The sequence below is a fragment of the Aquila chrysaetos genome, chromosome Z (assembly GCF_900496995.4).
Source record: "Aquila chrysaetos chrysaetos chromosome Z, bAquChr1.4, whole genome shotgun sequence".
NCBI lineage: Eukaryota > Metazoa > Chordata > Aves > Accipitriformes > Accipitridae > Aquila > Aquila chrysaetos.
In genome coordinates this window covers 47,218,360-47,245,079 of record NC_044030.1, presented here as the reverse complement: position 1 = coordinate 47,245,079, position 26,720 = coordinate 47,218,360, and the positions used below count along the sequence as shown (strand labels likewise).

General features: G+C 43.1%; 1 protein-coding gene across 5 annotated transcripts in view; it reads left to right on the top strand.

The window, feature by feature from the left end:
* Positions 1-1,825: 1,825 nt before the first annotated feature.
* CEMIP2 (cell migration inducing hyaluronidase 2) overlaps positions 1,826-26,720 on the top strand; it is a 53,333-nt gene continuing 28,438 nt past the window's right edge. The window contains exons 1-5 of one of the 5 annotated variants that reach the window (XM_030004487.2): positions 1,826-1,911; positions 15,039-15,375; positions 21,114-21,254; positions 21,759-22,320; positions 25,572-25,741. In XM_030004487.2, coding sequence (XP_029860347.1) covers positions 15,051-15,375; positions 21,114-21,254; positions 21,759-22,320; positions 25,572-25,741 — 1,198 coding nt within the window. In that variant the 5' untranslated portion in view covers positions 1,826-1,911; positions 15,039-15,050. Of the gene's footprint in view, positions 1,912-2,027; positions 2,119-2,903; positions 2,972-14,418; positions 14,926-15,038; positions 15,376-19,587; positions 19,634-21,113; positions 21,255-21,758; positions 22,321-25,571; positions 25,742-26,720 lie in introns of those variants that run through there. The other 4 variants (XM_030004488.2, XM_030004486.2, XM_041120856.1 and 1 more) reach the window with 4 other exon arrangements.

Below are 26,720 nucleotides of genomic sequence, written 5' to 3'. Positions count from 1 at the left end.
GTGTTTATACAGCTGCCAGGTACTTGTGATTTGCCTAAGACTGACAAATGTGCATTGTGTGTGTTGTCTAAAATACACACACACGCACACACACACATATGCATACATATATAATACAATATATTTAGCTTCAGACTACTTAAAGTATGTAGAAGTGTTTCTAGTTTATGCCCCCATACAGTAGTACCAGCAAACATCTAGCCAGGTATCACTGAAATGAGCTTTTTGCAGGCTTGCGACTGGGAATGTTGATCAGCAGCCTGTGTTTCTTCATTCTGTATACAAGTATATAAAAATAAAATACTTTCTTTGCCTGGACTCCTATCTTTCCAGAGGGTAAGCAGTGCTTTGTGTTAATGAAAAACAAAAGCATTTCAAGAGTAACACATTTGAAGAGTTTAGTTCTATTACTTAATGAGAACAGAAAACATATCCATCTGGCAAAATCACCTTTACAGATATTTCTTGTGGAAGTGCTGCATTAAGTGAAAATAATTTCTCAAAGGAGAGGAAAGGCTTAACCCTGAATAATTTATGGAGTACAGGGATTTCCACAAATTAAATTGCATGAACGTTTTGTTACAATTGGCATTCCTGAGGAATAATTCAGCATTATTTTTTATACAGGATTATATGATGTAGGATCATTGAAAGAGTGTTTTGATGTTAAAAAAACAACTTTCAGAAGGTCAGACGCATACTAAAAACAGTGCATACAGTAAAAACAGTACACCTACTACTTATCTGCTACAGTTTCACTGTACATGAATACAATTTGCCCATCCAAAGAGACAACTGAACTAATAATTGGACATGCGTGTTTCATGGACAAACATAATATTACTTGTGTAAAATGGATGTCCAGTGCCATGCTGATTTTTTTTCTTTTTTTTTAAACTGGGCATTTTTTTCAGCTGAAAAGTTTGAATTTCACATTAAACAAAGGTAAACTACCTTCAATTTGATTTCAGCCAAAGTCATTGGCAAATGTAAATATTCAGTTTGCATGTGCATTTGTCGAAATGAGGCAAAGATTTACAATCACACGTGTTAGAAGGATTGTGCTCCTGGGCATTCAAAAAAAATTAAGCTAAAGAAGGAATAGAAACACAGAGACGTGATCAAAGTGAAGATGAAACAGCCTTATTCATACACCTAAGGGCTTCCTTCACTGTGGTTTAGTGAGAAGGGCAAGTTAGGAACTGTCTCAACCCCTTTTGTGTCTATACAGACAAATCTCTGTCTTAAGTATTATTCTAAATCTCAGTCCTGAAAACTATGGCCTGAAGCTCAAGTTGTGCAGTGGAGCTGCAGTCACAGTCGCTGCTTGAGTTAGCGCAGCTGCTCATTCCATCATGGTCCCTGCATACGGAAACTGCTATTTTGCAGTGCGGTGGTTTGCAGTTGTACCACCCTGAACACTGCAGTACTACTGAAATATTGCAAGCGAAGGGTCCTAGTGTAATCTCCAAGATTTCAGACTAATCGAACTTGATTTGCAGTTTATTATTTAGTCACTAGATGTCTCCATGTGCTGTAAGCAAACAGAGTCTACGCTTACCGGTAAACAAAGAAAAAACCGCTAGAACTAAAGTTACGTGGGGCAGTGTTTATAGGAATATAAATGAGTTATCACTTCGTTTCCAGCTGTCTGGAATTTTCCCAAAGAAATAATTATGTTGGAAAACGCTGGCTGTATTTCCCGAACCATTTCATTGAAAGCATCTCCAATCTGATAAGGGCGCCTTTTTTTTTTTTTTTTTTTTTTTTTTGGCAGTGAGTTTGGCCCAACCTCGATGCATTGGAAACGGTGGGAGGTCCCAAACTTAAGAGAAGCCCGTTGTCAGATCTACATCAAAGCTGACAGCCTGGGAGGCTGAGGTGCCCTGGAGCTGTGGGTCCCCAGCAAAGGTAAGTCCTGGAACTTCACAGTCCCGCTGAGTTTCTAAACCAGATCGACGTACTTTGCTGTGGAACAGCTGCAGGGTCTGGCTCCTTAAAATTCAGAATATTTCTGGGTTTAGTTTGATTTTACTGCAAATCAGACTTTAAAAAAAATCCCAGAAAGCGGAATCAGAATTTCCTCCCAGCTCAGAGGCTGCCCGGGCTACGACTCTTGTAAGTAACCGTATTCTCTATTCCCTTTCAGCCCAGTGAGCCTCGATGTAATGATAACCGCCTCGTACCTTTCTGCTTTTTACTCGTGTCGCCTCTGACGCAGTTCGCCTGTCCGTCCCCGCTGCCGTTACGGAGACCGCACGTTGTGTCCGTCTCCGCGGGGGCTCCGTTACCTGCTCCCCCACGTACACGCGGACCTCTTGTACCTCCCCTGGCAGCACCCGTGCGCTTCTGTTGTGGATTTTTTATTTTTTATTTTTTAATGGGACACGGGCATCTAACGCTGTCTTTGGTATTTCAGCGGTAATTCAGCTTTTTTCCACCGCGCCCGGAGGAGAGCCGTGGGTCAGGGCCGGGGTGCGAAGTGCCCCCACGCCTCCTCCCTCCCCCAGCCCTGGGTGCTGCAGGAGGCGGCGCCCCGTCCCTTCCCTGCGGGCGGGAGGGCCGGGGCTGCTGCCGTCCCGCCGGGCCGGGCCGGGCCGGGCCGGGCCATGCAGCTCCACGTCCGGGCCGGGCAGCGCGGCGCCAGCCGGAGCAGGGAGCGGGGCGGGGTGGGGCGGTCCCGGCTGGGGGCGGGGCGGGGCGGGCGGTCCCGCTCCTCCCCCAGCGCGGGAGGCGGGGCCGCGGCGGCGGGAGGCGGGGCTGCGGCGGCGGGGCGCAGCCGCCTCCTTTCGGGGCCGGGGATCGTCGCCCCGGGGGGGGTGGGCTGCGGCCGCTGCCAATTGCGTAAGGGCGGCAGCCGGGGCGGGGAGCGGCGGGAGGTGGCGAGAAGCCGGGCGGCCTCCCGCCGTGTCCGGGGCGGGGAGCGCCATGCCGCCGCCCTGAGCGCGCCGCCGCGCCGCGCCGGGCCCAGGTGAGTGCGCGCCCGGCCGGGGACGGCGACGGGGACGGCGGCGGGACGGGACGGGGCTGCCGGCGCGGGCGAGCCGCCGGGGAGCGGGCCGGCCTGCCGCGGCTGCCCGGCCGGCCGCTGCGGCACCGGTCTCTTTTGTTCCCGGGGCCGGAGGGAGGGGAGGGGAGCGCAGGGAGAGGGGAGGAGGAGAGGAGAGGAGAGGAGGGAGCGGGGGCGGCGGCGGCGGCCGCCGCCGGCGGCGGGGCGAGGAGGGCCGGGCCGGCGGCGGGCGCAGCCGCGGCTGCCCGGAGGAGCCGCCTGCTCCGCCCGGGGCCGTGCGAGCGCGTCCGGGGGGCTGGGCGCGGAGGCGGCGCGGGTCCCCGGCGTGTGCCCGTCCCCGGCGCCTCCCGCCTGGCCGGCAGGTGCGGGCTCCGCGCCCCTCCGCGGGGTCCGGTGGCAGGTGCCGCGGCGGGGTCGTGCTGGCCGGGTTTCGTCGCTTTTGTGAGCGCTCCTGGCCAGATGCGCCCGGAATCACGCTGGGGAGCGAGGCTAGGCTCAGACCGTTGCCCCGGCAGTGACTCCGCTAGTCCGGACCTGTCCTGGTAGGCGCCCCCGGGTGCCTGGGTTATTAGGGATTGCCTTTCCTGTGCCTGATAACCAGCAGCCTACTTAACTTGCCCAGAGGCACGGAAAAAACAGAGTGGGAGCTGCGTATCTCGACCCTTCTAATAAAAGAGGGTGTGTGGTGAAGAATGCGCTACCTTTGTGCTACATTGCAGCTTGGATGAGGGGTGTGTGCGCTGAAGATACTGCCCTTGTTTGTATTTTAAAAGTGAATTAGCGGCACGGATTCTTTAAAGGGGAAGAGATTTTTGTATTCCCGAGCAGCTATAAAAATGAAATAGTGCCTGGGGCTCCACAAAGACGGTGCAATAAAGAAGATGAAGCGGTACTTCACATTTTTTGAGTGGCATCAGTCAAGTTTTGATGAATCACAGAACAATATTTGTAACAGCTTATCTACATTACTGATATGAAATGGCCCATGGGTAGCAGCAGGGAGGAGGGGAGGTTCATCTTTGTTCTTAGGAGTCAGTAGCTCTCGGAGGTGCTTTGTCTACGTGGATCCTGCGCACTGCCTGCACAAATGTGAAATCTTCTGCCAGATCAAGTTTGTTGGGCCTGCTCCTCTTGCTCTCTCCCTACTAATACAGCATCCAGCGGAGTGTATGCCAGGGCTGGAGCTGGGCAAAGTGTCCAGAAGAATAACAGTTTTATCTAAAGCACAAGTAATGCCTGCAGCTACAAAAGAATTCAGGATGAAAAAGAAGAAAAAGGTGTGGGGGGGGGAGACGAGAGGACTGCTGTGAGGTCCTTGGTAAAGTGAGATTGCAGAAGTGACCTCTGAAGTTTAGCATCTGATCTGAACGGTAGGTGTGGTGTGTGCTGTTTTGAGATGTGGATAGATACGTTTTTTCAGTGCCGAACTGTAGGGTTTTTTTAAGTATGAACGTTAACACTTTAGCCCCACAGTATTTTGTGGGGAAAGTGGTCGTGAGTTTTGGCTGGAAGCTTTTAACCTGTTCATCAGACTTCCTGCTTAATTGGTGGAGACACTAAGCAGTAGAGGATGGTGACCCCTGTGTGGAAAAACTGTTGTTTTCAGCACGCCCTGTAAAATCCACTAAAGGTTTCCCAGCTGTAACTGATCTCATGACTGGAAGAGTTATCATTTGGTGGCACAGTTCACATTTCTTCCCAGTTGACAAATGAGGGGGTGGGGCAGGGGAACAAAAAGGTTGTTTTTCCTCTAAGGCGTGAATATAAAGATAGGTACAGGACAAGGATATCTACTAGTCCTAGAAGCTTGAAGAACAAACTGTGGGACTTCCTCGGTTATTTTACAGATTGATTTTTTAAAAAATTTTTTTAATTCTCAGTTGATACATATTTGATTAACTTGGACTTGAAGGGAGGTTAGGGGGTTTTATTTCCTTGAGTAATGATAGGGTGCAGTGGGACAGGTGCTTTTCAGTCTGATTTAAGTACTTGAAAACAACATTCTTATTGCCAAATAGATGCCTACATACCTCGGACAATCTGGACTAGAAACATTGTTAATTACAGATAACTTATTAATTTGCTTTTAAGCAAGCACAGTCATTAACTTCCTTTATCATGTGTCCAGCACATTGCAGAAAAATCTTTAATAAACAATTTTAGCATACTATTTTTGTGCATTTTCAAGTAAGCCAGTTCAGCTTCTTGCTGTGGAAGTCTTGTTTGCAGAAAATGAGCAGTGTTCTGCAGGTCGTTATTTTTCCTCCATGTGAGGAAAGAAAAATGGGTATTGGAAATGTCAAGGATGTTACTCAGTGACTCATCTATGTTCATGTTACCTGTTGAGTATGAGGTAGCCCTTTGCTTCTTCCCCCCGGGAAGGCACTGACCTGCCTCTATGCAAGAGTCAGAGCTCCACATCTTCTTTGTTCTGCCTTGCACAGGAGCTGGGGAGGAGGGGGAACCTGTTCCCCAGTGTTTGCTGATGCCTGATGCTACACTACAGCCTCCACAGCTGTAGAGGAACACCCCTGTTACCCCTACCCACAGCTAAAGGTGCTCCTCAGCTGATGGGCCACACCATGCATCTCTGCAAGGAAGCTTGTTCCACAGTGCTTGCGGTGACTCTGTTCTTCACCTTCTGCGTGCTTGCACCAGTGATTTAAACACTGCTGATGGAAATTAGTGGCGAAAATATAGTCTAGTAAATCTCACTTTCTGTAGGAGCATAGTCTGAAGTCAAGACAGTTCTATAAAATCACCTAAAGTATACATCAAATCGTGATTAAAATCTGTATTGTGAATTACACTTTCTTGTTTGGAATCCAATCATGATTAGACTTGATCCATTCTCAGCTTATTTTAACTAAAAAATATTTAACTACTGATTTAACGGAGATGTTTTTGGCAAGACAAATGGGAGTGAATTGTTTGTAGATGTGGGTGTAGAAACGTACAGAAATATTTTCTTGGAATAGTAATACTGAGAAAGGAAGTGGTAAGGGAGTAGAAAACTACATACCTTGAAGAAAGATGTGAGGGAGAGAAGTGATGTATTTGCCAATATGGAAAGGAAATACTGAAGACATTGAAGAGTGCACACTTTAGAACTTGTAACTGATTTTATTCCTTTGTTGTGAAGTAGGTTAACAAAAGAGAATATACTAGTAGCTTTTCTATCTTTTTGGTGCATGGGATTAAGGAGAAGGAAAAAAAAACACCTAACAACATAAAAGAGTAGTGCAGTCATGCAAAATGACTAGCTATACCTGGCAGGATATTGCAGGGCTTGGCTGTTGGGTGCAAAGTTCTTGGAGTTTCCTAGAAAGGAATTTACCACAGTAATCCAAAATATGAATGGAGCCACTAGCTCAGCAGAATGCATTACTTAATGGTGGATTAGAAGGTTTTGTTTTGCTCTTTGAAGACTTGCTTCTCTTTTGAGATATCCCAAATATGCTGTTTGTGATTTTTATAAAAGGGAAATGATGGAAGATGTTTTTTTCTTTTCTAAAATTGTGCAAGAGTTTTATGCCGTGTAAGTTAAATCACTGTATGTTATTCACCAGGCTTTCGACTCACATAGTTCTGTGATCCCTGTGATACCTTAGAGCCATTGGGGATGTTGGCATTCATACAGTCAAGTTATCCTGCGTTAGCTTAGCTGTAGAAACTTTTCACAAGACTCTTACTTTTAAGGCTTTCTGCTCTCACTGTTTTTGCTGGTATGTACCCTGCCGTTCTGCTGGAGGCTACCGATCCTACAGCAAAATGAAAACTACTCCTATGTTTCAGCTACTGCATGTTGGTCCAGCATGTTAATTTAGGCCATCAGGTAAAGGTGTATTTTGTGCTGATGATGTCAACAGATAATTGCAGTGGCTGAGCTGAGGGGGGATTTGGTCCTTAAAGGAGGCGGTGATTTTTGGAAAAGTGGCAGCAGAAGACAACAGCTAAAAGAGATCTTAAAGCACAGTAGAAGAATGGCCACATTCTATCAGACAAAGTGTCCATCCAGACAATTACCCAGTGTCTGACAGTGATGAGTAATAGATGTCTGGTAAAGATACTACATAATGATACTTCTGCTTCCAGCCTCCAACAGCCTACAGTTCAAGGACTTCCTAAGCTTGAGGCAGTATTATTTATGCAACAATCCTCTACTGACTTCTGTTCTGTGACCTTTTTGCTGTTTGAACCTACATAAATTCTTGAAGTGCATAGCATCCAGCACTGAGTCAGGTTCAGAAACCTCTTTATGTCTGCTTTTTTTTTTTTCCCTTGGAAGAGACATGAACAGTCATTTGCATTCTCAGCGCTACTTCTGACTGTATGGACCCGTGTCATATATCCTCTCTCTTAGTCATCCTTATCCAGGATGAAGAATCCTTTAGGGGTTCAGACACCTAAGAGTTGCTGATGTCACAGCTGTTTGCTCAGTGGATGTGATTTGGAGCCCTTAGCTTAATTATCTTTTAATGCAAACTCATTTAACTTGGCTCATGCAAATGAAAGACAACTCTAAAAGAATGTGGGTGTGCAGCTAGCAACTTAGCTTCTCAGGCAGCATTGCTTTCTTCGTGGCTGATTGACAGCTAAAAACTGTAGAGACAATCCTTCAAGTAAGCAGAGTAAGGGGTGGTGTATTATTTACTGAAATTTGAGTCGGACTGAAAAAAGTTATAAGGATTTGAGGGCTTTACCTGAGAGGAAAACCAGGATAGGTAAAAAGAACCAGGATGAAGAAGAAAGAAATGCATATACTGTTATGGAAGAGAGTATGTTATGCTACTGATTTGTGCTTTAAATATAATTTAAATATGACAAACTACTGATTATTATGGGATTCTATCAATACACTCAGGAGTTTCTTGGAGTATTTATGCTTATGCCTGTTGACTAAAGCTAAATATGGGATCTGACTCTTGCCCACTGTCTGTTACATTCTGTACTGTCATATATGCTTATGATCTATGAGATCTCTTCTAATTTAGTAAGAAGAAAAGAGGTATCTAATCTCACCTTCCTCCTCTTGAATGGATTGCAGGCCAGATCTCTGTTTCATCAGTGATTCAAGGTAGTGCCAGAACTGAACTTCACTTCTCCGAAGTGTGTTACCATTACATAGAAAATTTTTCTTCAGTGAGTCCTAAGCTGTAGCTGTTTTGGATGGGATTTGTGTTTTTCTAGGGACTGCATCTGTAGGTACCACTTCTTCTTATCATCAATATGAGAAGTAGTTTAAAAATATTTTTTTCTTGTTTTTAGGTTTTTTTTCCCCTACCATCTTCTTCAGCTTCTCTAAGATGAATGCTGCAAATCCGTTATTTTCACGTGGAAGCTGTTGACTTAAACAGAGCTATTTATTTGCTTAAAAGTAGGCTTGTACTCAGATGCACCACTGAGCTGAGGGAGACCAAAGTGTTCTGTAAACTAACCCTCACAATGTCCCTGTGAGGCTAGTGACCGTTTTTTTTCTCATGTTACAGGCTTGGGGCCCAAACAAGCTGTGACTCATGCAGCAAACTAATGGCAGATGCGTGATGAAAATGCAAGTTTCCACTCTCGATCTCTTATGCAAGTTATTAAATCTTTCGTTTCTGAAAATGAGAGAAACAGTAAAAATTATTCCATTTGTGTTGCCTGTTTCAGCACACGTGCTGCATTTCCTGGTGTGCTCTCTTGGATCCTCTGTACTTAAGTCATTGGTCAATTCACTTGTATGCAAAGAAACAAATGGTGTCTGAATAATTTCCTCAAGCAGAACATGCTATTGTTTTAACAATGAATGAAAACCAGAACAGAGTTCCCCAATTTCTTAAGTGACTTATAAAGAATAACTGTGTCAAAAAGAAACAACGGGGAAAAAATTTGAAGTCATGGGAAGTGTCAGGCATCATTGTAGATACACAGACAACAGTTGGATGCTGTGGCTTCTGGCTTATGTTTCTTTGTTTCAATGGGCAAGATCCAAAGATGTTACAAACATATTAGAGCAGACTGAAAATAGCAGTGTCTTGAGGTCAGTTCAGAACACTTGAATGCTTGCAGGATAATGTTTGGTGTCCAGGAACTGGAAAAGACCAACATGTCCCTGCAGTTTCTGCAGTAAGCCGCATCTCTGCAGAAGATCTATGAAAATACCTAAATTTTGTACATGAACTTTCTGAAAAGTTGGATTTTTTTCATCTACTGCATCAAATGCTTTCCTGACAATTATGTAAGTGAAACCAAGGGACCACTGCAGAGCTCATTCACACAAACTGTCGGTGAAGGACAAAAGCCCAGTTGTCATTGGAGAGGGGAAACATGTTCCTTGTACAAAATCCCACTTTGCCTGTGATCTTTCAGCCTCATCCTTAATGGAGATCTACCAAATGCCTTCAGAAGAGGCTAGGAACTAAATTCATGGCTCTCCAGTACGCTGTAAGCCATGAACCCGAGAGTGGGTTTGCTTGACGTGCTGTTATTTCGTACTTGTTCCCACAGCCAAACTTACATTACACAGACTACAAATTACCCATCTCCTTCTCTTGGGAAGCAATCTTCTCACCATCCTCTCCCCTCCCACCCCAGTGTCCTTTCTAATCCATAGATAATAACTATATTGTTTCATATATCGCCTAAACATATGTAATTAAACTTCCCCTACTTTTATATGGGTTTGAAATTTGCTACTGACCTGGAGAGAGACTTGTGTGCTCAAAAGATTTCATTAGACCAGCTGATGAAGATTACTTCTATCTACAGACCTTGTTTTATACTGTAAATATTATGCATGCTTGCACTTCTGTCTCTTGATCTGTGGTACTTTGCAAAGACTTGTTTTAGGAAATGTGGTTCTCAGTTCAAGTAGTTTCCACTTGTTGTGTATCATGCAATTTCATGTGTTTTCTGTGTGCCAAAAAATTCAGTAAAAATTAATAGTTGCTACACAGGAAATTCAGAAAATCTGGTGCAATATAACTTATTTTGGACAAAGTTTTATAATTCTCACTGTGTTTGTATCTCTCTCACTGACTGTTGCTGTTTGTCCTCTGATTTTCTTCTGAAACTGCTGGGCAAGGTGTTGGCATGCACCAAACAGCATGTGTGATGGAAGATGTCTAGAGTTTTTACACTTTTTTTAAGTCAGCTGGGATTTTTTAGGCTGTTAAAAACATTGTTGTGATTTCCAACAGTTATTCAACTGTGTTAATGTGTTTTACTGTGCACATATTCTTTCCAACTTTTGCACAGGCGGGTGGAAAAGTAGGTTCCTACAAACATGCTGTCTCTTATCATAGAGAACAGGTATAATTTCAAAACAAGGCAGTGGAAGAAAATGTAGAACCAGACAGGAAAGCATGTGGGCACCCCATGTGTCCACTGGGAACCATTAATTTTCTTAATGGTGAGGTTAAGATTTGTTGAACTGGGCACTTCTAAGGCACTTTAAACATTGTCCTGAAGTTAGTATCTCCACTGTAGTTGAGCAGCTTGGAGGCTTGTGAAGGTGTGCATGTCATACTTAAGGAGTTTGCTTTACACTACTTTCTGCTCAGTAACTGTAGCTACTTAGGAGCTTTTTAATACTGACTTCTTGTCCCTTTCCCTTCTCTTTTGGGTTTCACACTGCCCTTTGATCTCGTACCAGACAAGTGCCTGTGCCAGGAAAGCAGCAGTAGCCAATGTGGTGCTGTATTGCATGGTGAAATATTTTTCTTGATGTGTGTGGTTTTCCCCCACCCTTCCTCAGTCTTTTCCTTACTGGCAATTATGTACTCTGAGATTAAATGGTGTGGTAATAGGTCAGCACTACAGCTGGTGGTGTTTGATAACCCAGAGCAACAGAAGTAGGGTTTCTTCTAGTATGTCTTGTTTTATTTTTAAGACCTCTGAACTATGCATCCTTAAAATATGCTTTAAGGGAAGCATTAATTTCTTTGCACTGTATGGAAGTAAGCATGCTTTGTTTACAAAGTTTTGAGAAGGTGCAAGGGTGCAGGAGTTTTCTGGTGCATTTGACATGTTTTGTTATACTAAGCATTTGACGGGGAAAAATGTGAAAGATCTTGGTATATTTCTCATGTTTTGGGTGGTGTCAGGTGATGTTTTGAATTGCCTCATGAAAGAATCCGATTCCTTTCCAGGAAACCAGCCCCAAACTGAGTAACAGATAAGCATGCCGCTTGCTTATGAGCACACGCTTGCATCTCAGGAGGTTCAGATGTTATCCCTTGGTTGTACAGTGCATATGTGTTTTTAGTTTCTGCCAGTGTGGAACAATGTGGGCTTGTATGAGTGGGTAGTAGTGGCACAAGTTAAAAGTGATGAAGGAGTACGTGAGGAGACTGGAGATGTTGCAGCTTGTTAGTGGCTCATTGCTGTCTGCCTGCTGGGGTTTGCTGTCCACACAGCTCAGATGCTCTGTTGGCAGAGGCAGACTTGCAGGTAATCACTGTTTTTACTTAGATGCTGTGCAAAATAAACTTTGTTTTTTTAAGGTGGTTTAAGCTGAGTTGGCTGATGTGATGAGTATGAGAAGTACTTGCTTGCTTATGTTGCAGGAAGGGGTGCATAAGCAGAAATCTGAATTGTGTGGAGTAGCCCTGCTCTTGCAAAAGAGTAAGATGCGAATAGTGTAGCCTTCCAGCAGGCAGGTGGTAACAAGTACATAGTGGGCTGAAGCATCTGAGGTGCTCTAGCTGAATCCGTATGTTGGAAGCATCCCTGGTACTGGTGGGCTGGAAGCACATACTTACATGTGGCCCTGACTAAAAGCTGTGGTGAATAATGGATTTGAAAATACTGCATAATATCCTGTTGAAGGCTGAAGGGCGAGAAATTAGGGAATACTCACATAGCAGCCTGCCTGAATGACATGGTAAATAACAGATTTGTACAGATTGAATGCTGTATGACTCTGTTAGGTAAGGTAGTTGGTTGTATATTGTGCAAGAACTTGACTTTTACTGAAATCACTCTGAAGAAATCTGCAAAGTAAAGTACAATTGTAAAAGTGGTGGTGTTCTTGTCTAGCACTGCACCATCAGGAGGAGATGCCCAGATCATGAGCTCTTTTAGGAGACCTCATACTTCTGTGGGTGTAGGAGATCCTGGTGACTGGAGCCAGTCTTCTCTGGTGTTCTAACTGCAAATGTTCTCTTGGGGCCTTTGATCTCAGCTTTTTTGCCTTTTTAAAGGAACACAGCATAGGCACAGGTCAAAGGGAAATGGCAAACCTTGGGTGGAGAAAGAAGAAGCATTACATGGAAAAATTCAGGTGCATGGGAACTTAGAAGGAAATGTGGTATTTAAATAGTTAAACAGATTTCCACCACCACCACCTCCCACATATTACTCAAACTATATTTGTGCAACCAAATAACCGCACTCTCTAGGGCATAACTGGCCATATAGCCAATTACTACACTTGCTTTTGCATGGTGCTATCTGAAGATTTACACAGAGTGGAAATAAACAAGTCAATAATTTCAATCAGATTAGCAATGTGTCTTAATTTTAAAGAAAAGCCAGTAGTTGCTCTACAGGATAGAAAAGATCCTTCTTTCAGCCAGAGAATTTCAAATAACACAGAAGAGGGAAGGAAGTATTGAAATTGTTACTCCTGTTGTAATGGAAAACTATATAGTAAATCTTTTGAGTGTGCTAAGTATCTCCTTATGGCTTTGTTTCATTATTTGTATTTTGTAATGGGTAAGACAGTGATTCTGCAGTCTCTTTTCCACCTGTCCTTGGGGTGACCTGTGTTTGTGCTTGAGTGGGACAGTTGGAAAACTTCTACAGTTTGCAAAATGAGGCTTGCAAACAATGCTTTGTACAAAACAAAATATGCTTGAAATATGACACAAGTGTTTTCGATGTCTGTTGTAATGAATGACTTTTTTCTTTAAAGGTCTAACAGTACTTTAAGAGGCCTTAGTAGGCAAAATTGTGGTAGAATTATTTTGTAAAAGTAAGTTAACTTTTGCTTAACCATTGTGGATTTAGTTGATGTAGCTGAGCAATTAACGAACTTACTAACTCTTCATATCACATTATAATGAACACTCTGTAGTCATTTTGTCAGTGTGATAGATAAATGCCGTATCTAAAAACTTTTTAACCAAGTTTAAGGAGTTGGGGGTCCAAACCATAAAAAAAGTCAATGCTGGATCAGATTTCTTTGAATTTTCAGTCAAAAAGATACTGAAGTATTTGTTTCAGCTAGACATAAATACTGCCTTTGAATTAGTTGAAAAGCTTCTCTACTCAGCTTTTAACACCACTTCTAAACATAGAAATTATTGAGTTTTCACTGCTGAAAGATGACTAGTTGAGTGTAAAAGCACATGTGGTGAAAGCAAGCTGTTGCACAGTGCTCGTAACGCATTGGGCAGTTAAGTCTGAGAGCAGAGGATTAGATTTGGGAAATAGTTTTTCCAAGAACAGAAAGCAGAATGGTGAAAATCAGTTTGCTACAACGAACAGGTGCGAGAAACACTGCTGGAGGACTTGGCATAATTCTTGCACTCTGGGATGGCCACTCCAGTTAATATTTCAGTGCCTTTATCGTCATTGTGCATACATCTGGAGATGCATTGTCTCCCATGAAAGGGTAATCCAGCCTGTTCAATAATAGCAACTCTTTTGCCTTGAAACAGTGGAGTATCAGATTTTGTGGCGTGCAGGACAAAAGGCTCCTTTGCTACTTCTCAGAATGAGATTACAGTTGTCACGTTTCTCCTGCACCAGTGTGCCTGGCACTTCAGAGTATAGCTCAGACTTCCCTTTGTTAATGGAAGAGAAAGAGGATCTTTATGCTCTTCTGTTATTGGTAGTTTTTTATTTTCATAATTCATTTTGCTATTTAATACACATGACTTCTGCCTAAATCCCCTTCAGGATTTAGTTTAGAAAGTTAGGTTTCAGTTAACTGAAACTTGAGCAGCCTTCTCAAAAAATCCATCCCAAAGAAATTTTAATAAAAAAAAATAAAATCATGCCAGCTTGGTGAATACTCCATACGATACAACACAGTTGACCAGAAAGCCTGAGAAAATGGTCAAATGCAGTTTTGGGTCTCTTAAAGGAAACCAGAAAAGCATGGTGGGTTAGAACTGTTGGTGAGGACAGGCCAGGCAGTAATGTTTTTGGTAAGCTTTCCTCATTGGTTGCTTCAGAAAAAGGTGGAAACAATACTAATAACTGAAATAAAAGTAGCACTCGCTTCTGGGTGATAGGTGCAGAGATCTGGAGCTAGTCATGTTGCTTCCAGGCTTTGTGTCCAAACCCAGGCATCTCAGCAACAAGAAAAACATGAGGTTCGCTGAACAAGATACAGATGACTTTTTTACAGGACCATTCCTGATGCATCTTTACTAGCAACCAAATCTTGCTGTGAGTAAAAGAGTTTGTGGGTTCTATATGCCTCAGCTAATTAAAAGTGTTGACTAAGTTGCATCAGCATGAATGTAAATAAAGTAGTGTTTGGTAGTTTACATATTAAGTTTAAATGCTTTTTACTGCTTCCAGTGTGGGAGGAAGGCTTGTCTCTTTCAGCTTCTTTTCCATATAGGAAAACAATGAGGAGTTTGTTCAGCCTCTGCAGTGCAGAAGAAATACATTTAGGCATTCTTTGCATAACTGTGGGGAAGAAGGGGTTGCTAGCTTTCTCATTGTTAAGCTCGTTTCTTAATCACATAATAGAAGTTAACTGTGAAAACACTCTGTGAAAAATACCTAGTGGAACTACAAAGAAATAGTCTGTGCTGTACTGTGTTCCCATACCAGATGCTTTTGAGTTTAATTTTGTTGAAGACATATATACAGTATTGTTTCAAGCTGTTGCACCATGGCAAATGACCAGTAGCAACTGAGTGACTGATACTTTGTACATAGCCACAGTTTCAGTGGCTGTCCTTCTTAAGAAGGCATGTGGCTTAAAATTGCATTTTCGTTTGTTTGTTTCTTTTTTTTCTTTTATGTATTGTACTCTGTATTCTGAAAGCCTGTTATTTTTTTCCTGTCTGTGTGCGTGTTCCAGTGACTTTATAACATGCAAGACACTGATGCCAGGGGGAGCTCCCCTGCTTTCCTCCGGCCTCAGAACGGGAGCAGTCACAGGTCTTCTGGGTACATCCCGGGGAGAATTGCCCCTCTCCGTCCCCCGCCACCTTCGCAGAGCCATGCTGCAGCTGAATTTACCTCTGCGAGACAAGAAGCCCGGACAAGACTCCCATCCTTACCAGTGGATCAGCACCGCCGCCAGGCAGAAGCCAACAGGCACAAAAATACTCTCATTTGCTTTGCCATTTCTAGCCTTTCACTTTTTGTTGCACTGGGGATTTTTTTGGGAATAGCCTCAAAATATGCTCCAGATGGTAAGTTCTTTTGCAAACAAGATCATCCTAGAAGTTACGGTCCCTGGGAACCCAATTGAATAATTCAGCATCAGGATTAGTGTTAAAAGTTAAATGCAAAAATAGAACGCTTACTGCAGTTTTAACATGGAGGGAAGCAGTGTGTGGGCACTAAGATCGGCTCTTTTTTCTGTTATCAGTGTCATTTTTATGTTTTTACTGTGAATGATTTGATTTACTTACATGAAGCAAAAAGGCATAGCAGTAAATAAAGACTACTGGTGAGGGGGAAAGAAGCATGAATGTTGTATAAGTGTAATTATTTTTGTCTGCAGAAGAAGCTGTCTGGTATGTTCACAAATTGCAGACAAAATTAAATCCTGTCTGTTTAAGCAGTAACTAAGGAAGGTAGTAGAAGAATGTTCAAGTAAAATAATTTTAAAATTTGCAAGAACTTATACCGACAGTATGTGTTTGCTTTGTTTATACACAAATTGGGCAGGGACCTTTTCGATCTGTTAGCGCTGATTTTTTTTTTTTAGCTTATCTTGGAAAACTGGGCAACTTTCATGGAATTTGGAAAATGTCTCAAATGTATCTGTGGTTATAAAGCATGAACAGGTGATGTGATTAACTGCTGATTGCTAAGTATACATCCCTCTGGCCAAATACTGCTAGGAGTTGCTGTGAGGTGCAGTTGCTAAAGGTTGTTAGTATAGTTTGGAGCATGGGTTGGTTTTTTGTTTTGGTTTGGGTTTTTTTTTGAGGCAGAAGTCAGGTTTCTAAAAGCTAAACAGGGTTTTGAATTGAAACTGTTGGCTACTGTAACACAGCAGACTTGGACTCCTCAGTGGCTTTTGGCAGTAACTCAAAAGATTCAGTTTCCAAAGTCAATGCAACACAGGCTAAATAAACTAGATAATCAACTGAAGATTTCAGACGACAGTGCAAAATGAATGCACACATCTGACTGGAGCACTCTTGGAGGTGGCTTGCTGAGATCTCTTCTTCCGTGATGTCACTGAGTTTTCCTAATAATAATGAAGGAAAACAAACAAAGAAAAAAAACTGAGGGAGTAGTAAATGGAAAGTTACTGCTCTGTTGTGATCCAGATCACTGGTAAATGGGTACATATCTGCAGTAAGTACTTTGGTTACAGCCAAGTTCAAGAGAAGGCTGAAAGGTGACTTAGGCAGTTGACTCTGAGAAGTACTTTGCAGGGGGGAAAAACCTTTCTGCTTTGATACCAAGATTTTAACTTTTAATTAACTAAAAGTTGTAGATTTTGATGATGGTTTTAGTAGAAGTATGGTGTTACTGTGTGCTGTGGGATACATAAAATAATAGTCCCTTTATGCTTTAAAAGCCAGTAATGTGAAGGAGATGGCTTGCCTTTTTTAAAAATGTTAAGTGGTTTTGGAATGGTTTTGCTTCATCTGCCATAGCTCATTCCAGAGGCATTGAGTTGTGCAGATTTATTGCACTGAATGCATGGTCAGCACGTGGTTGATGGATCACCGGGGATACTGAGGATGTTGCAGGAAGAGTTGCTGTGATTTAGTAGACAGGCTTTTTTTTTGTCTACAGTAATGACTTACATAAGGGCTAAGGAGTAACCTAAGGTCGTGGCTGCTTTCCTTCAACATCCCACTACTTCTCGATGGAAGTCCAGGCCAGTTTTCAGTACTAATTGTTGCATTGTGTCTTTCTGAAGTTCCCTTCCATTATCCTTTAAAAAAACCAACATGCACCAATAGAATCCTTTGGAAACCCTCTGTGGTGGTTTAAGCCCAGCTGGCAACAAAACACCACGAGGCCGCTTGCTCACTCCCTCCTCCCCTGTGATAGGTTGGGAAGGAGAAAATATAAAGAAAAGCTCGTGAGTTGGCACAAGGACAGGGAGGGATCACTCACCACTTATGGTCACAGGCAAAAGACAGGCTCAACTTGGGGAAAAAACAAAATCAATTTAACTTACTACCAATCAAATCAAAAGAAGGGTAATGAGAAGTAAAACCAAATCTTAAAACACCTTCCCCCACCTCTCCTTCCTTCTCGGCTCAGCTTCACTCCCTGTTTTCTCTACCTCCTCCCCCCCCAGCAGCGCAGGGGGACGGGGAATGGGGGTTGGGGTCAGTTCATCACACGTTGTCTCTGCTGCTCCTTCCTCCTCAGGGGGAGGACTCATCGCTCTTCCCCTGCTCCAGCGTGGGTCCTTTCCCATAGGAGACAGTCCTTCACAAACTTCTCCAACATTGAGTCCTTTCCATGGGCTGCAGTCCTTCAGTCACAGACTGCTCCAGCTCAGGCTTTCCCACGGAGTCACGGCTGTCTTGGGGGGCCTCCCCCGCTCCGGCATGGGCTCCTCCCCGAGCTGCAGGTGGGCATCTGCTCCCCCGCTCCCCTCCACGGGCTGGGGGGGGACAGCCTGCCGTCTCACCACGGGCTGCAGGGGCATCCCCTCCTCCCCCGCTCCTCCTCCCCTCCTTCTGCACTGACCTCGGTGTCTGCAGAGGGGTTCCTCTCACATTCCGATCCCCTGCTCACTGCAGTTCCCCTTCTTAAATCTGTTCTCCCAGAGGTGCTGCCACTGTCCCTGATGGGCTCGGCCTGGGCCAGAGGTGGGTCGGACTTGGAGCCGGGGAAGCTTCCAGCAGCTTCTCACAGGAGCCACCCCTGCAGCCCCCTCCCCCACTACCAAAACCTCACCACACAAACCCAATACACCCTGACACAAGAGAAACTCCTACGGGCACCAAGGAAAGTCTGGCCGAAATTTTAATCTTGCAGTATTGTTGCAGCAACTCCCCAAAAGTTTCCTGACAGGCTGAAAGGTTAATATGCTCAGCTCCAACCTCGCACATGCGGTACTGCGGCCAAGGACACCAGTTCCAGCTAGGTGTGTTCTTCTTAAGGGCTAATTAGAAACCCATATTGTCAGTACTTGTAATGGCTGTTTAAAAGGCAGTGAAGGGAATGTGAGACTTAGTAGTAATTGTGTGTAAATCCTAAACCTCCAGCATACCTTCCCCAAAGGGAAAATGATACTTGTCTGCATTTCTGTTCCTGCCTGTCAGCTGGTTTCTTTTTTCCTCCTTGCTTTTATCTTCCTGTCATCATCTTTTTTTCTAAGGAGTCCTGAACACTGGAGAGCAGGGAGAGCACTGGAAATGTGATTTCCTTCCCCATTTCCAGGGGCTTGTGCTGCAGGGACAGGATGACAAGCTGGGGAGGTTTTCAGGGAAAAGTTCTGCTTGGCCTTTGCAGCTCGTGGCTGGAGCTTGCCCAGGGTGAACAGGATCCTCAGAAAATTTAGCTGCCAAACTGTGATAAACTTCTGCTGAGCATGATATAACACTGTAACTTTTTCCCAGAGGCCTTAAAAAACTCTGGACTTGGTGGCTAAGCAGGTAGAAAGCAAGTATTTAATGACATATTGAGAACTGTTTCCTGCCTTTTCTCCTGCCAAATTTCATATCCTTGCTCCAGCACATGGAAGATTCTAGAATTTTTTTTTTTTTTTTTTGGCAGGGTGCTTTTTTGTGAGGTGGTTCCCCCCACACACCACCATTTGCTAAAACATCACTTCCTCCCCCCTTCTCAATTAGAAGCAACTAAACCTGAAGGAGAGCTGACCCATTTTTATAAAAACGCTCTGAAGCAGAAGCTTGACTTGAAAAATTTTCAACATGAGTGGTTAAATTTGGCAAGGCCATAACTACCTAACGTTTTCTGGTCTATGCTTCTGTTTTCATTTAACCTTAACTGTAGAGGCAATGACTGGTCTGTAAAATCTAATCGGTGATTTTGGAGGTAACATATGGTGAAGTACTAAATATTTGATGTTTCCCTGCACCCCACCGCAATTGCTAAGGGAGAATTTCAAAATACTTTTGCTGGGCACATCTGACTTGCTTGCCAAAAAGTTGATTCACTGTGCTTCAGAAGCATGATTGCAATACAGGAGTGTCTGCTTCTGATGCTGATGGCTTCCTTGCTGGATTGTAGTGTACAATAGATTTAACTTTTTTTTTGAGTTATTGTGCTATCCCTCTTCTTTCTGACTCAACATTAAAGCTTACAGTTATTAGATCTTCTCTTCCGTGAATCACGCTAAGCAGAAATCATCAGGTTGCTGACTCATGATTTCCTCACATTGGCCTTTGCTACCAGCCAGGAAATATGTGTTTCTTCACACAGTGCTTGTGTGTGTGTGGTGTCTGCAGGAAGGGGTTTAGTGACTCTGCATGAGTCAGGCAATAGGCTTGCATTTATCTGGTGAGTGCTCAGCAGTCTTGCTGATCGCAATGCTTCTTGCTTTTTGGCTTTCCCTCAGGTGTTGAATTTCATTTTCTAAATGCTCTCTTCTTAGGATCCCTCCAAAATATTTTCTTTTGTTTTCATTTTTATATTACTACTTGGATGCCTTTTGCCCTTATGCAGTTCTGCTATTTTTTTCCCACTGGTAGTCAAATCTTGGTTTATGTGGGTTTCCTGAGTTGGAAAGGATTTGAATTGTGGAGAATAACACCAAAGGAAAAACATTTCTGTCAGCAAAACCAAGGCTGGCTTGTGTTAAACTTCTGGATAGGTTTCACTTTCTTTAGGTTTTGCAAGAATGGGTTATTGCTAATAGCTTTTTAGCCCCAAAGTTGCATTGCAGATGTGTGGGTGTTTTTCTCCAGAAGATAAGATGTGAAAAGGCTATTTGGACTGTTACTCTCAGTTAGGCTGCTAACCTGTTGATTTTGGCATCTTTCGGGTTGTCTTTTGCTTAAGAAAAATATTTTCAGTCTGACTTTTCTTTTGGTAAGAAAATCCAAGGAATATACTTCCCTTTTCTGTTTTTGTAGCATGTCTATGCTGCTGCATTACTCAGCTGCTTGATGTGCTGAAGATGTGTGTGTTGTAAATACTACATAGCTGTAACTTCATCTGAAATCACACAACCCTGTCACTGTTTGCTGGTGTTTCTCCTTTTCTGGCCTCGTAGTATGGTGTTATTGCCTGTGTAGAGCCCAACCTTCAGCAGGGTTTCAGCAAGGATTGCATCTGTCTCTGCTCTTGTGTGGTTTGTAGCCTGATACATAAGCTGACCTCCTAAGGAGTACACTGTGAGTTTAGACCCAGATGTCTTGTCTCCCAGGAAACTGCTCTAACCAGTAAGGCTTTATACTAAATATACTAAGGATGTCTTGTCCCTCTTTATTCCCTACCTGCAAACCTACACTGAAAGAAGTGATTTGAATGCTTAAAAGCAAGAAAGGATCAGCCTTTCTCACCCAGGGAGAGACCTTGAGGGTGGTGAGATATTTAGATGCTTTATAACCATGTTAGTTGGCCTAGGTAGCTGGCCTAGGACATCCAGTGCTCGGTGTGACTGCTATGGATCCGAGTGCTTCCCACTTACCTTTCCTCATCTACTGCAGTTGATACAGAAAATCTCAAAAAAATCAGATGTGGTTTGAAAGTATGTATTGTCAACAGTGTAAGTTGACAGTTCAGTCTGTGGTCATCAGTAGTTTAATTCAGTATAAGAATGCCTTCCTGCCCTTGAGAGTTTAGCCACCTTTCAGGTATCTTTTTGGCTGCTTGAATGAATACAAACAGTAGAATCAGTGGCTGCAGTATTGTAATTACTGATGAAGGTGGGTATCCTTTGTGGGTGACTGACTCTGCCTTGCTCGTGTTCATCCTAATGCTGCCTTGATTGATGACGCTTGGTTTTTTAAAAGCTGAATTTCACATTGTATTGCAGAGAATTGTCCCGATCAGAATCCTCGTCTTAAAAACTGGAGCCCTGGAAAAGATCCTGAAAAGAGAGTTTTTATCAAAAAAGGGGATTTGTTTCGTCTGAACTCAGACGCTACAGTACACTCTATAGTTATACAGGATGGAGGTATGAAATGGCAAGATGAACATCATGCTTCAGTTTACTGCATAGTTTTTACTTCTGTGATTGCATGAAAAATGTGTTGGAATTTTATGTTGCAGCTTATTGACCAGTTCCCCTGATTTTGCTTTTCAGCCTGCTACCAGGCCAGGAATATAATTAAAAAGATGAATGAACACTGCAGAGTCTTTTCAGTGGAGCATTAATGTGGTTTTCTATAGGATATAGTAAAACAAGACTTGTGTAGTAGCCTTCCTTGTACAAGATCTGATTGTCTTCTGATAATGGCAGAAAAAATTAGGAATAAACCGACTAGTCTTAGAAAGAGAAATCACAATTGGTAGGAGTTACTTTCCCGAATATTCTTAAACATATATAACGGCGTAACAGCTTAATTAATGCGTGTGGAAAATAAATCCATAATTCATCTGTTGTTCTTATTTAAGAACTTGAGTCTTTGAGTCTATCTGAATTCTGCTTTGATGTACAGAAATATATTTTTTCCTTTAGGGTTACTTGTTTTTGGTGATGATAAAGAAGGTTCTAAAAATATTACCTTGAGAACTCGATTTATCCTGATAAAGGATGGTGGAATGCTTCATGTTGGAGCAGAGAAATGCCGCTATAAATCCAAAGCAACTATTATTTTGTATGGAAAGTCAAACGAAGGTGCTGATATGCCAGAATTTGGCAAAAAATTTATTGGCGTGGGCCCTGAAGGAACGCTGGAGTTGCATGGGCACCAGAAGTTATCATGGACTCTTCTGTCAAAGACTATGTATTTCTCAGGGCTGGCCTATGGTCATTATACATTTAAAAAGAATTTTTCCCGAGGACTAAATGTGAGAGTGATCGATCAGGACACAGCAGAGATTTTGGAAGTGCTGAAGTTTGATACACATGAATTTTCAGAAGAAAGCTTGAAGCTCCAGAACTTACTGAAAAATGGAAGTCCTGGTCGCATTGTTGCTATTGCTGTAGGAGATTCAGCTGCTAAAAATCTACTGGAGGAAACCAGAGTGACTATTCAAAATCTTCTGGGAAGTAAGTTTGTCAGAGGATTGAGTTACAGGTAAATAATTTATTTTCCGTTTTGTGCTGAGTAAAGATTATATACAGATTCTGCTGCCTTTGGGGAATTTGTTAAACTTTGACAGTGTCTGTTCTTAAAGTCTTCAGAGGATTCTCGGTGTTGTACATAGTACTGCAGTAGTAGTATTCAGTGTGCAGTATTTTGATAGTGCAGAGACTGATAGTTACAGGTATCAGTGTGGTAGACTATTACGTACTTGTAATTGCCCTCTTTCACTGTTCTTTACAGAAGTTAAAACTGGGTGCAGTGAGGAATTTTTTTTTCTCGTTCAAACACACAGATAGAAAGCAGTTGCTAGGTGAGGCTTTTAATGCATATGACTTTGTCTGGAGAAGCAAGGAATGCCAAGCTAGAAACTTAAGTACAGGGAAGGGATGCTAATCCTGTATATCAAGCAGTGTCTTATTCATATCTGTGCATTGTTGAGATGAAAATACATTTCCCCTCCACTGATTTTGCAAGGGAACTGACCTGTAAAAATATTTTGTTACTGAAGTACACTTGTAAGGTGTTTCTGTATCTTTTGACCATTCTTTTCAGTTGGTCAGAGTTTGGATGGTGGACAGTAGAAGAGGTATAATAGGAATTACTAAAGCAGGAAACTTAAACTGCTGAGCCATGCATTTAGTAGTGGCAAATGACTCTTTGCAGTGCATGTTCTGAACTTGGCTTTGTGTTGCACAGGGTTAGCAATACAAGTGAAAGGGATACCAAGTCTCCTAACCTGTCTCTGTTTTCCAAGAAATGGGTCGTTTAGTTTTTCCATTCTATTCTTACCCCTCGCTATCCCCCCAGCATCTGGATTGCAGTTAGTTTCCTCCCTCTGCTTTGGCAGGGGCGGGCTGGGGCGTCAGTCAGGATGGCATGTTCTGACCTCAGTTCCCGTCAGGAGCACGTTGGTGTCAGAGGCTGTGTAAGCATGTGGTCATGGGATGGCAAGTGCTTGCAGCACTCCCTCTGAAGCAGTTTGGTCAGGAGTGCTGAGAACTGGACATGCTGTAATAGGTACCACCTCCTGAAAGCAGGGAAGCCTGTGTGGTGGTTGTTCAGGTCATTGGCCTGGCCTGGAGGTGTGGATTTCTCGTGTTTGTCTCTGCCCATGACCTCCATGCCGGTTTGTCTGAAATGAAGAACTTCTTCAGCTTGCGGCTGGGAAGAAGCAGCCTTTCTTCCTTCTCTGCTGAACTGATTCTTGTCTGTTTTCAGTAGTCGGTAGAGGCTCTGTAAGCACATAAAATTGCCTTGTTCTACTGTGGAAGGCAGGCAAGAAGCTCTCCCTGAGGGCTCACTGAGGAGAAGCAGGGCTGTTTTGTTAAACCTGTAAAGCTAGTGAAGGAGACTTCAGCATGGAGGTGAATAACTCCGTTACATCCCTCTCCCCGTCTGCCTCTTTCTGCAAAACAGCATGCATTAAAGCACCTTGATACTTATTTTAAATGTTAGTCTGTGAAACATTCAGCTTGTTTGCTGCTGCTGCTGAAAAGCTGGCCCACTGTGTACTATTATTATGGACAGACCAACACTAGACAGTTTCATTTGGCCTTTCAATCCCAATCAGTTAGAACATCATGAGGGGACTGAAATAAAGGCAACTGGATTGAAGGTGGTTATAATATCTGCCTTTGAACCAATCATTAGCAACAGACTACAGTCCAGCTAGCTGACACTGTTTTCATTTGGTGTGAATGATTCAACTGTAATGATGCAAAGTTGTTCGGCTTTTTAATAGATGATCTCGACTGCTTCCTTTGCACACGTAATTATGGCATTACAGAGCAGTACAGGACAGCAAAATAGTCTTGTTTTCTGAACTTGGTGGCAGCTTTCTGTGGCATGTGGTTTGTTTTTCATTTCCAAAAACTTGGATGCATTGAGCAGAACTGTAGGAAGGGGGAAGTACATCCAGGACAGTTCCCTGCTCTACTCCGGTGCTCAGCCAAGTAGGTGTCCAGCTGAGGGACGGCACTAGCAAGGGGAAAAAGCAAAAATCCTTGGTCTCAGCCTTCAAAAACATTGGTGATCCCTCGTGCAAAGGTTGTGTAGCAGTATGCCATTCCTTTTTTGGGCCTGAGCATCTTGAAAGATTCAAAAGGTAGTGCCCGTCCAGTACAGTGATCACCAGCGGCTGCTGCCGGCTTGTCCTAGTTTCAGCTGGGATAGAGTTAACTGTCTTCCTAGTAGCTGGTACGGTGCTATGTTTTGAGTTCAGTATGAGAAGAATGTTGATAACACTGATGTTTTCAGTTGCTGCTAGTAGTGTTTAGACTAATGTCAAGGATTTTTCAGCTTCTCATGCCCAGCCAGCGAGAAAGCTGGAGGGGCACAAGAAGTTGGCACAGGACACAGCCAGGGCAGCTGACCCAAACTGGCCAACAGGGTATTCCATACCATATGACGTCCCATCTAGTATAGGAACTGGGAAGTGGGGGCGGGGAATCGCCGCTCGGGGGACTAGCTGGGTGCCGGTCGGCGGGTGGTGAGCAATTGCACTGCGCATCATTTGTACATTCCAATCCTTTCATTATTGCTGTTGTCATTTTATTAGTGTTATCATTATCATTATCCGTTTCTTCTTTTCTGTTCTATTAAACTGTTCTTATCTCAACCCGTGGGTTTTGCTTCTTTTTCCCGATTTTCTCCCCCATCCCACTGGGTGGGGGGGGGGAGTGAGTGAGCGGCTGCGTGGTGCTTAGTTGCTGGCTGGGGTTAAACCACGACACGGCTGTATCCATCCCTCCCGTCCCGATGCACGCGCGGTCTCCTGGGACTCCTGACCACCGCTCCGGGACGCTGCTTGCCGCGGTGCTGTGACGGCAGCGGGCTGCGGCAGGAATGCCGGCACTGGCTCCTAGTTGTCCTGTGCCCCGGTAGAGCTGCTTGGAAGTAGGATCCTGTATCGCTTCTGTCGCTCATCTCTTGCGATTTGCTTTTGGAAAAAGTGTATCTTGTTGGATGTTGCACCAAAAATGTATCTGAAAGTCTTCTCTATTAAGAGGTCTTGTATTTGCCAGTTTGTGTATAGGACATCCAATAATTTTAAACTATGTTTCTTTTCAATGAGGTATGCCCATTTTTCTTCTGCATTTTGAAGCTGCATTTTAAAATTAATTTGGAAGAGCAGGCAAAAGAATTATTTATGACTTCTGTGCTCCTTGTCTTGTCCTTTTACCTGTTTGTGAAGAATTCGTTAAGGACCATTATATTTAAACGTTTACTTTTGTTTTTCACAGGCAAGCCTGGGCTTTCGTTGGTGTCATAGGTGGTGGAAATTGTTCCTGTAACGAATCAGTGAGAAACTATGAAAATCACAGCACTGGTGGGAAAGCTCTTGCTCAGAAAGAGTTTTTCACATTGGATGGTCAGAAGTTTGTTGTGAGAGCTTACAGTGAATGGAATGATGGTAGGGAAGCATTTTGTGAAACGTGCAGTTGGGAAAGAAGTAAAAGATACTGTATATGCTTTTTTTTCACTAGAACTGTTGGTTGCAATTTAGATTTCTGAGTGCTGCTCCAAGTTTTTTGTTTTTTCTATGGATGAAGTATGAGGACACAGTTCTCTAATACAGCCTTTTTTCTCAGTCTGTTTGTATACAGTATGTGAACAGCATAACCCTGAGAATCTTCATTTTTAGTATATTTAGATAGAGATAAGGGGTCTTACAAAAGGCTGAAACAGACTTTTTCCTTTTCTGTTAGTAATTTGTCAGTCATGTGTATTTTAAATCTAAGCATCCAAGATGGTGATTATGATCCTAAAAAGAAAGCTTGGTAGAAGCTGAGAGAAATGTCTTATTCTTGTTACAATCTTCTGTTGCTGTTTGATGCCAAACTTTAGGCAGCTTTTCTCATACCAAGTTGAATCTGTGGTATAAAGAGCCTGGAAGACCTACCACTTGTTTGCTTTTATCCTTTATTTGTTTTTATATTTAAGGTATCTTTGATCTGAGTTTTGCTTTTTATGCCCAGTCAACTTTTTCTGTTCGTAGAATTACTAAGCAATATTGTATTTGCCTCAGAAGAATTTTATTAAGGTAGCTGGATATTTATTTATTAATTGAGCTATTTGATACTACTCCTTTACTGTTCATGACAGCCCATGAAAGTGTATAGACTTTTTAAAAAAAAAAAAAAAAAAATTCCACCAAAATCATCTTTTACTTGCTGGTACTGTGGAGTTAGGGTCAAGAGTAAGCAAGAGTTACTGAACTTGTGCAAATCCATCACCCGGCAGTGAAATAGCATGCGTGTGTAATTTAGCCTGCCAAATTGTTTTTTTAGTTGTGAATAAAAAGGAAAGTCCCCCTGCTTTGTTTTGCCAGGTCCTTGATTTCATCTGTAGAGTTTTAAATGGTGGAAAAATGTCACTTGAAACAAGTAGAG